The sequence below is a fragment of the Geospiza fortis genome, unplaced genomic scaffold (genome assembly GCF_000277835.1).
Source record: "Geospiza fortis unplaced genomic scaffold, GeoFor_1.0 scaffold118, whole genome shotgun sequence".
Taxonomy (NCBI): Eukaryota; Metazoa; Chordata; class Aves; order Passeriformes; family Thraupidae; genus Geospiza; species Geospiza fortis.
The window spans coordinates 2,487,850-2,497,994 of record NW_005054380.1 but is presented as its reverse complement, the minus strand read 5'-3'; the positions used below and the strand labels follow the sequence as shown (position 1 = coordinate 2,497,994).

The 10,145-nt window shown below is 57.7% G+C and overlaps 1 protein-coding gene across 3 annotated transcripts in view; it reads right to left on the bottom strand.

Annotated features, from left to right (window-relative positions):
* KIF1A (kinesin family member 1A) overlaps nucleotides 1-10,145 on the bottom strand; it is a 33,470-nt gene that overhangs the window by 7,617 nt on the left and 15,708 nt on the right. The window contains exons 25-36 of one of the 3 annotated variants that reach the window (XM_031060362.1): nucleotides 9,293-9,553; nucleotides 5,590-5,708; nucleotides 5,422-5,507; nucleotides 4,999-5,137; nucleotides 4,208-4,373; nucleotides 3,778-3,868; nucleotides 3,294-3,412; nucleotides 3,092-3,147; nucleotides 2,373-2,481; nucleotides 2,196-2,262; nucleotides 2,019-2,103; nucleotides 1,582-1,687 (exon numbers count right to left, since the gene is read on the bottom strand). In XM_031060362.1, coding sequence (XP_030916222.1) covers nucleotides 1,582-1,687; nucleotides 2,019-2,103; nucleotides 2,196-2,262; nucleotides 2,373-2,481; nucleotides 3,092-3,147; nucleotides 3,294-3,412; nucleotides 3,778-3,868; nucleotides 4,208-4,373; nucleotides 4,999-5,137; nucleotides 5,422-5,507; nucleotides 5,590-5,708; nucleotides 9,293-9,553 — 1,404 coding nt within the window. The remainder of the gene's footprint in view (nucleotides 1-1,581; nucleotides 1,688-2,018; nucleotides 2,104-2,195; nucleotides 2,263-2,372; nucleotides 2,482-3,091; nucleotides 3,148-3,293; nucleotides 3,413-3,777; nucleotides 3,869-4,207; nucleotides 4,374-4,998; nucleotides 5,138-5,421; nucleotides 5,508-5,589; nucleotides 5,709-9,292; nucleotides 9,554-10,145) is intronic. The other 2 variants (XM_031060361.1, XM_005425069.2) reach the window with 2 other exon arrangements.

Genomic DNA, 10,145 nt, shown 5'->3' with positions numbered 1-10,145 from the left:
AGCTAGCGCCCTGCAGGCAGCTGGCCATCCCCTCCTCCCCCTGCCTCACCACGGGCAGGCTCCATGGAATAGATATGGGACAGATGTGACATGAGCACCAGTCTGTGCCCCCAGATGGGCCCCAGTCTCCACGCTTCTCTCCACACCCCAAGTATGCCCCCAGCCCGAGCCGTGTCCCCTTGTCCTGCAGGACTGATGGGGTGGAAGGCAGAGCAGGAGGCACATCCCTCCTGCCAGGCTACCTTAGGCAAGCTGAAGATCCCATATGGCTGCATCTGGGACCAGACAATCCAACAGATCAGGAGCTGACAAAAAACTGCACAGCCCCAAGAGCTCACAGGTGCCACAGCCATCCAGCTCACAGCAAAAAAACCAAAAAACCACCACTGCTCCACTGGGCTGGGCTCTCCTCATCTGACCATCCCCATCTGGCCTCCTTCTGTATCCCCAAGGCTGTGACAAAGTCTCCTGGTCCGACACGCGTGCTGAGCCCAGGACTCGCCTCTGCTGCTCAGACACTCTGTGCCAGCTGCTCTGCCAGGTCCAGGAGCTGTGCCCTGAGAGTGCTCAGGGTACCAAATCCTATCCAGACCCCCATCATTCCCCCAAAACCACCCTGCCTTGGGACAGGCCTCCTTGGGACAGTGGTGATCACATAGCAGATGAAGGAAATGCGGTCCCCATTCCTCGCCAGGATGTTCCTACACCAGTGACCACAACGCATACAGCCGAGGACCAGTCCTGCTGCTCCCAGTGCTGGCAGCGACCATCCCTGTCTTGTCACAGCTGCCTGCATGCACACATTCTGGCCAGAGACCCCCACCAGTCCCCTGAGTTCCACCAGAAGCCCTGGTGCAGAGGAGAGCTGTGCCCTCCATACCCACGACTCCCCCTGCCACTGCAGGACTCACACAGGGAGATCTTGGAGAAAACAAATCTTCTGGTCCTGCTTCTTTCACACCCTGCCAAACTACAGTGGGGACACCTTTAAGCAACCTGGTCTAGTGGAAGGTGTCCCTGCCCATAGCAGGGGCTTTGGAATGAGATTATCTTTAAAGTCCCTTTCAGCCCAAACCACTCTGTGGTTCTGAGATAGCCCCCTGGGATAGGCAGGAAGGGATGGGCATCCCTGGAGTCACCCACAGGGGATGGGAATGGCTTTTCTGCCTTAGTTACACACAGATAGGGATCTGCCATGGGTGCCAAGTGGCCTTTCCAGCAATTTTGCTGGGACACAGGACAAAGAGCCCTCCCCTCTAGCCATGGAGTTGGGACATCCTCCTGGCACCAGCACCAACTGCTTCCCTGTGCCAGCCCGTCACAGGCAGCACCAGGGAGCAGAACCCACACACAAATTCCCTTTAGTGCCCCCCCCAGCACAGCAAGGCCTTGGGGAGGAGGAGGAAGGGGGTTGGCAGCCCTGTACCCCAAGACCCCATGCAGCTTCAGAAACACCCTGCCTTCAAGGCAGCAGTGGGTCAGCAGAAGGGCCAAGAGCCTTCCAGGGGAGAGGGAGGCTGCTACTCAACCCCTCCATCCCTCACCACAGCAGGGGAAGAGCAAGGAAAAAGCATCACGCACCGGTCGTCCTGGGAGGGGTGGATGTAGCCGGAGGAGAGGATGTTCAGCGACAGAATGTTGGGGTCAATGAGAGACTCGTCTGCCTCTGGGGTGTTCCTGATCCGACCTGCAAACACAGCACAGAGTTACCTCTGAGGTGACAGCAGTGGCCCTGTGAGGGTCCCTGTGAAGGCAGGGGCAGAGTGCCTGCCTGCAGCCCCCCCTGGGCATTCAGCACCAGAGATCCTGGTCCAGCTCCTGGACACGGGGGCAGGGGCTGAGGTGTCCTGCCCAAGCAGTGTCCCAGTGCCGCCTGCCAGGCAGCCACTGCTTTACTATTGCAGGGCAGGAGGGGAGACAAGGCATAAAGCTCCACGTGGGAATGTGGGCAAGAAAGAAGAGGATCAGTCTGAGAGGATGCCTGGGAGCTCAGTGGGCTGGGGGCTGGCTTGGCTTACCCACAACCAGCTCCCGCACTTCCTTCCAGCGGATGAGGCTGCCCGTTTCATGCACCAAGGTGACACTGATTCTCCTCTGGATGCCCTGAGACCCACGAGGCCAGAGAGAAGGGACAGTAGTTAACACAGGTCTCAGCAGGGGTCAGCAGCTAGGACAGCACCTTGGGCAGAGAGTACCTGGTGAAGGAGGAAGGTCCCATGGCATGGCATGCCTCCACGGTGGTCCACAACAGCAGGGATGTAGCTGGAAGAGAGGATTGCAGCATGAAACAGAATCCTGCCAGCCTACCCAGAGGTGCTGAGCACTGGGCAAACCCCTCATTGCCTCCCTCTCCTTCTCCCAGCAGGACTTACTCTCCATTGGCCTCCAGCTCACAGATCTCAAAGAAAACCATCAGGTCGTACTTGCACTGGCAGGGGCCAGCACTGGGCCGAGTCATGGTGCTCAGCTTTGTGGCAGGCACTGCAGTGGGGCAGAAAAGACAGGTGAGAGGTTCAGCCTGCTGCTGGAACTCAGAATGAGGAATATGATGGCAGGGGAAGGGCAGAGCAGGCAGGGACCTCAGGGCATGCCTAGAGGCAGCAAAAGAGCCTCATCCCAGGGACCTTGCTGATCACTGGCAGTGCTTTCTCCCTTGCCCAGCACAGGGTGTCAGCAAGAGACTGGCCTCAGCCATCCCTAGGTGCACACAGTGTGCCTGCAGGCTTGGCACTCAGGCACCACCACAGGGAGGCTGCTCCCCCTGAGCTGCTGTTTTGACTGTACAGCCAAACCCCCACAACTGGGTCTCAGCAGCCGTGCCACCCAGTGGGACACTGGGCCTGGGGGGCCACCCGAGCCACCCAGGGCAAGGAACCTCCCCCCTGCTGCCCTGCAGGAGGTGAGATGGGGCTTTCCATCTGGTGAGTGCTGTGGAAATGGGTGTCTAGGGCTTTCGAGTGCCATGGCCCTTAAAAAATAAATAAAATAGGACCCCAGAGGCACCACAAAATGTACTAACTGGTCCTTCTGGGACACCCACCCAACATGGGAACCATGGGTGGGCACAGGAGTAGGAGGCTGGGTTCCCTACCTGGTTTGGAGAGTGGCATCACACGGGGGAAGTGGCGTCGGGATGGCCTCAGTGGGCTGCAGGCAGAACCAGCTTGGTTATAGCATCCCCAAAACCAGGCACCCCCAAACCCAGCACACCCCACCCATGCCTTGGGGCCACTCTGGGTCCCCAGGCAGCCCATGGCACAGGCAGGGGAGGGGAGTGGCCCAGATGTGCCCACCTCAGGACATCCTTGCAGAGAGGTGGGAAGGGGTGCTGCTGGTAGTGGCCAAACACCTCGAACACAATTGGCTGGCTCTTGATGTATTCAATGAAAGATTTTGTCACCTCCACAGCAATCTAGAAGAGAAAGAGCTGCTGAGCCACTGACAGGGTAGTTTATCTGGGAAAGAGGATAGAGCCAGCAACAGCACTTGGGATGTGGAAGGGTGTAAGACTGTCAGTCCTCTCCATCCCTCACCCACTCCTCCCTCTCTCCACCAAGGCCACTGCAGTGAAATCCCAGCCTTTTCAGGTGGGGCTGGGAATGGCTACTGGTGTTTTTCCTGCATGTCCACCCCATCTAAGCCTGGCTTAGCTGTGTATCTGTGAGGGGCTGGGAAAGGCAGGAGGAAGCTGTTTCCCTGGGAGAGGATGCAGCCAAAGGCCCTGCAGAGACCCCAGCAGGTGCAGGGGCAGAGGGGTGGTGGGAGAGGGGTACTCACATTTTGGACATGATAGAAGCCCAGGGGTGGCCCCCGTCCTGTGTTCTTCAAGGGTTCTGTTGAAAAGGCCTCATCATGGCGATGGATGAAGCTGTGGAGGGAAGGAAGGTTGTTCAGGGGCTGTTCAGGGATGGGACGTGCTGGAGCAGGGAGGAGAGCGAAAGCAAGGGACCACAACAAGAGCCTATTCCCCCTGGGCTGCTGCCTGCACCCTTGGCTGGCACAGGACCCCCTGAAGCTGATGGGAGTCTCTCCTTGCCTTTTGCCAGTGACTAAACTAGTGCTTGGGCAGATTTCACAGCCCTTGGTTTTGCCTCCCCATCCACAAAGGGCTCAGGGGTGGAGGAAATGTCCCAAATTCACCAGGAGCCCCCAGGTGATGGCTGGAGCTTGGTGGAACAAGCAGGGCTGGGGGGCACTGGGGGCTCACTTGAACTGGCAGAAGATGTCAGCATATTCTGCAGAGATGCTGGAGGCCTGCAGGACTGTCACACGGAAAGTGAAGATGCTGCCCAGCTTCAGGTGGTCCAAAGCCACCTCCAGTGGCCCGTCCTGTGCAGGCTTCTCTGGGCTGTCCAGGAGATCCTCTGGGGTCACTGCAGGGAGGAGAAGTTCCTTAGCAAGGCAGGGTGTCTTCCCCCCAGTGTTAGGAACATTTAGGAACAATGTTGAGATGCTGGAGCATGTCCAGAGAAGGGCAACAAGGCTGGTGAAGGGTCTGGAACACAAATCCTTGTCCAACACAGCTAGGGCAGCTGGGGGTGTTTAGTCTGGAGAAGAGGAGGCTCAGGGGAGACCTCATCACTCTGCAGTCCCTGAAAGGAGGTTGTAGCCAGGTAAGGGTTGTTCTCTTCTCCCAGGCAACCACTGACAGAACAAGAGGACACAGGCTTGAGCTGCACCAGGGGAGGCTTAGGCTGCACATTAGGAATAAGCTGTTCACAGAAAGGGTGATTGAGCATTGGAAGGAGCTGCCCAGGGGGTGGTGCAGTCACTGTCCCTGGAGGTGTTTAAGAAAGGCCTGGATGTGGCACTCAGTGCCATGGTGGTTGACAAGGTGGTGTCAGGTCACAGGCTGAACCCAATGATCTCCAAGGCTTTTCCCTGTGTGACTCTGGCTGCCAGCAGCTCCCCACTGGAGCAGTGGGCTGTCAGTGCTGGGGAGGTGCAAGAGGCTGGGTGCAGGGAGCCCCTCCCAAAGCGCCTGTCACCCCTGCTCACCTGCACAGGTGTTGTTGTTGACTTCATCAGCAGACGGGCCCACGTCGCTGACCTGCCCCTGCCCCTCCACGATGCGCAGCTCCTCCTGAGAGGTCCCCGAGCGAGACATCCCCACAGCTGGGCACGACTCTGACTGGAACTGAGCCACAAGGGGACTTCAGGGATTCTGGTGGTCCTGCTTGCACCACCACCAGCATCCCAAGCACCCAGGCACCTCCAGCTCTCCTTTCCCACCCCACTGCAGCCCCCCTGGGACATGGGTGAGAGCAGGATGCACTAGTGGGTGCTGGAGGCTTGGTGGACCAAGAACACATTCCTTCTCCTCCACCTCTAGGAGCCTGGGGGTCCCCTTGGGGAAGCACTGAGGTGACAGGCAGGGATCTGGGGTCCATGGGCATCCACCAGGAGCCAGCCCCACCTTACCTTCTCAAAGTGCTGGTCATCAAAGGAGATCTTGGCTGTTCCTGATTGCCGCACACCAGAGCCATAGTCAGGGGCTTCTTCATCCGCTGGAGGAGGGATGGGGGTGAGCCAGCACAGAGAGTGCAGGGGATGCCAGGGGCACATTGCTGAGGTGGGGTTCCCTCCTACCTGAGATGGCCTGGACAGCCACGCGCAGGAAGCCCTTCACCTCGCCCTTCTCGCTGACGATGGCCACGCGGTGCACCAGGGGCACGGGGTAGAGGAGGTTGCTCAGGTAGACAAAGGCCCTGCCAGAGAAGGGGGGGACACACAACAGGGGGGAGAGCGGTCACTGCTCCCACCCGTGAGTGCCCAGGCACGGCTGGCGTGGCCGGCAGTGGCCGGGATCCCAGGTCACTGCTCAGGGCGCGACCGCAGCGCTGCAAAGCAAAACTAAAGAGAAGGCAGCCAGGGCCAGGCGGAGGGGCTGGGGCAGCGGGCAGGCAGCGTGCCGCGGGCAGGAGGGCGGGCAGGAGGGTGCCACACGCCATGGACAACACCACAGAACACACCAGACCTGCAGACCTCTCCGACCATCACCTCCATGGCAGGCAGGAGGGGAGAGGGCTGCACTGGTGCCACCGTGAAGCCGAAGGGCGGGAGGACCTTCTGTGTGGTAGACAGCTGGAGAACTTGGGCAGGAGGTGCTGCAACATGACTGGGGGGGCAGCTGCAGAGTCACCACGGGGAGGACAGGGGCAAGACAGGGGGGAGGAAGGGTCACAGGGGAGATGGAGGCTGTCAGGAGCGAAGGAGGTTAGAGGACAAGGTCCTGGACCTCCAGAGATGAACCTGCTGGGGGTTCCTGGCCCTGGCTCTGCCCGCCGTGTTGGAGACCACTGGGAGGGAGGCTGCATGGTGTGGCTGGCAGCATCAAGTTGTGTATCCCCCCTCCCCATCCCTTCACACAGATGGCTTCGGGGTCCTGGGCCACCTGCCAGCAGGTCACAGGGATGGACAGCACGCCTGGCAGGTCTGAGCCTCCCTGCTCTCCTCTGCAGCATCCAGGTCACCGATGCCACCACGGCGAGGTGCCACGCTGGAGTCCAACACGATGGCTGCACCGTGTCTCTGCCAGCACCTCCTGTCAGGCCACTGCTCTCTGCTTCTCAAGCATTTTGGGTCCTCTTGCTGCCTCCCTCCACCTCACAGTCAGCTTGCAATGGCCATCCAGCTCTGGCCATGGTGGCATGCTGGACCCTCCACAGTGACAGGTCACATTTGGCACTGAGCTCCCTGCCAAAGGTGTGAGCTAGCAGCACCACTTCCAGCAAGATGGAGCGTGGAGTGCCTGCCACCTCTCCCTGTGGCACCTGCCAGCATCTTGACGTGTGGTGGGGTGGGATGGTGCTGGGGGATGGCCAGGACATCTCTCCTTCAGGAGGCTCCCATGAGGGTTGCATCTCCAGGTGGCTGCTGTGCTGCTCAGGGCATCCCAGCCTCACAGGAATCTTCAGATTCAGTGGCACCCCAAAGTGCCCAGGGGGCTCTTGCAGCCCTGCCCTTGCACCCCGACCCCCAAGTCTGGAGATTCCCCCTGCTCTGGTGACTCCCATTGACCTTCAATGCTCCTCGAGGCTTTTTCCACCCAAAGCATCTCAAAGGACTCAAGTTGTGGAAGCAGCTGATGCCAAATCATTATCTCCTGATGGGTCCATCTCAACCCATCTCTTCTCAGATGCCACTGGGAACAGGTGGTCAGACCATGGCAGGGTTCCCAGCAGGACTCGTGGCTGGGGCAGAGCCCACAGGGAACTCTCAGAAGCGCAGGGATCTGTGTGCACCCACCCACCCAAAATCACAGGGCAGCTGGAGTGGAAGCCGAGGACTGGAGAGGGCAGGGAAGAGTGGGAAGGAGGTGGGGCAGGCAGGGAGGAGGGGGACAAGTGTGTCACTAGAGGAAGGAGGGCAGGGACACTAACCACAAGATTGGTGAGGTGCAAAGATGGCATGCTCAGATCAAAGAAAAGCCTTTCCAAAGGAAGATAAAAGTGAAAGGACCCCAAATTTTGCTAAAGCTTTGAAGAGATAGAGCCAGCAGCTAAAAAAAAAGAATAAAAAACCCTTAAAATAACCAAAATTTAAAAAAAAAATGATGAGAGAAAGAGAAAGAGAGAGAAAGAAAGAGAGAAAAAGAGAAAGAAGGAAAGAGAAAGAGAGTGAGGGTAAGAGAGAGAGAGAAAGAGAGAAAGAGAGAGAGAAAGAGAGAGAGAAAGAGAGAAAGAGAGAAAGAGAGAGAGAAAGAGAAAGAGAGAGAGAGAGAGAAAGAGAAAAAGAGAAAGAGAGAGAGAGAGAGAGAGAGAGAAAGAAGGAAAGAAGGAAAGAAGGAAAGAAGGAAAGAAGGAAAGAAGGAAAGAAGGAAAGAAGGAAAGAAGGAAAGAAGGAAAGAAGGAAAGAAAGAAAGAAAGAAAGAAAGAAAGAAAGAAAGAAAGAAAGAAAGAAAGAAAGAAAGAAAGAAAGAAAGAAAGAAAGAAAGAAAGAAAGAAAGAAAGAAAATCAAAGACAAGGATCCAATCATAAACCAATCCAAGCACACTTCACAAGAAATGTGGCCGGCGGAGCTGCTGCGCGGGGAGCCAAACCCAGGGCAGACTCAAAAGAAGTCAGGAGGCACCAAGCTCTGGGGAACACACCCCTGGCGTGGAGTGGGGCTGCTGCCACAGGGCCTCAGTTGGTTTTTTGAGGTGCCCTTGAGAGTTTTGGGGTTGTTTTGATATGTTTGGTTTTTTTTTTCTTTTAAATAAGGAAAAATGAAAAAAGAAAATAAAAGGGGAAGAACCCAGCTCTTTCGGTCTGAGGCTGCAGGACTCTTACCCCACCTCCACCCTCTCTGCCTGCCTTGCTCCCTCCTTCCCACCACACTGCCTGGCTCTGGCACACTGAGGAAGAGGAGCCCCAGCTCACCCCGGTCAGGGAGCCCCTGCCTGAGGCAGAGGCTCTCAGGACAGCTCCTGGTGCACTCCCCCTTGGGAAAACCCCAGAGAAAGCTGGCAGCTCCTCAGACCGTTCTAAGGATGGGCAGATGGCTCCAGGTTTGTGGCACAGCCAGGTTTGGGGCAGCTGGTGGGTTTCTCCAGGCCAAGACTGGTGGAGCTCAAGGGGTCTCCAGCCAACAGGTATGAGAAATCAAAGTTTCTTGTCCTTCTCGTCCTTGGCTCCAGCTAAAGAGGAGCTGGAGCCTACACCCAGGTCCCCACTACTTCCCTGGACATCTCCTATGCCAAGTTGGCAGGCGTGGCTCCAAGCCAAGCACTGGCTGGAGCTGGAGGAACAAACACCGCTTTTGGCACTCTGTTCTGCACCCAGCTCTCCACTCACTCCCCTCAGCTTCATCCCCCACAACCACTTGGGGACATCCAAGCCTCCAGATTCAGGGGGGCTCACCCTGACCAATGCAGTGCCAGAAGCACACAGGGTTTTGTAGTGCCTGTGTGCCCCAGTCAGTGGCACCATAGGGTCATCCCAAGCCAGGTGGAAGGTGCTCCTTCCTGGGACAGAAATGCCCAGGACCTGGTGGCTCCCCTGGTTCCTTTGGATTTGGAGACACAACAGAGCTCCCTTTTTCAGGGGAAAAAGGCAATGTGCCCAAAAAGATGCCCACGTAAGGAAGGCACCATCCACCTCCTCCTGCCATGCCTTTCCCCCACTATGCTTCTCACAGCGCTACCTCAGTGGGGACCTCACCACCCTGCCAGGCACCCGGGCTCGGTGGCAGTCCCAGCCCAGCCTGCACCTCCGGGATGCCCCGGAGGTGGGAGTCGTGTCCAAAAGCAGCTCCCTCATGCGAAAGAGCTAGGTCCTTCCCGGCATGCTCTCCTAAAACCTCACCAACCTTCCTACTAAACTGAACAGGGGGAAGCGGTCGTAAAATGGATCCCGGCCATCACACAGCGGGCACTCCGGAAAGATGTCTTCCTCCAGGTCCTCCTCCTCCTCCTCCTCCTCCTCCTCCTGCCCCTGGTGCTGCTCGTCAGCAGGCTCGGTGATGTCGGAGTCGGGGTTCGAGAAGGTAGGGGAGGGGGTGAGATCAGCCATGCGCTCGCTCATGCATGTGTTGAAAAGAGGAGAGCTGTTGCAGCCAGAGATATCTGAACTAAGGTTAGTACAACAAGATAGAAGACATGTTAACACCAGCTGTTCCAAACAGAAAGAACAGGAAATTTGCTTTTTTTCTTTTTTTGGTTTTTCTTGGTTAGGTTTTGGGGTGGGTTTTTTGTCTGCTTCAATCAAGGGACATTGGGAACACAGACCTGCCCATCTGGCGCATCTCCAAAGCCACCAACAGCCAGACAAAAGAGCAACCCATGGAACCAGGGTGAATGCTGGGGACACCCTTGGCTGGGTTTGCAGGGAACGCAGGGACAGAGCAGGTGGCACAAAGGCTCGCCACTATCCCTGCTGCCGGAGTGAATCCCTCCTCGTGCTACAGCACGGGGGAATGCCTCCAGGCCACACAGCTCAGCCCCCTGCTCCCCCTGCCCTGCCCCAGCCTTCTCCAGGGTGGCCCATCCTCCTTGCTGGCCCTGCACCCTTCCATCCAGTGCAGGAAGCGCAGGGGACACGCGGCACACACTGCACAGACAGACAGACGCTCAGACACCGGCGCGTGCACAGGGACGCCACATGCCCACCGCGTGGAGCCCACCACGGCACAGGCTCCCTCCCCGCTAGGCAGCCACCGACCC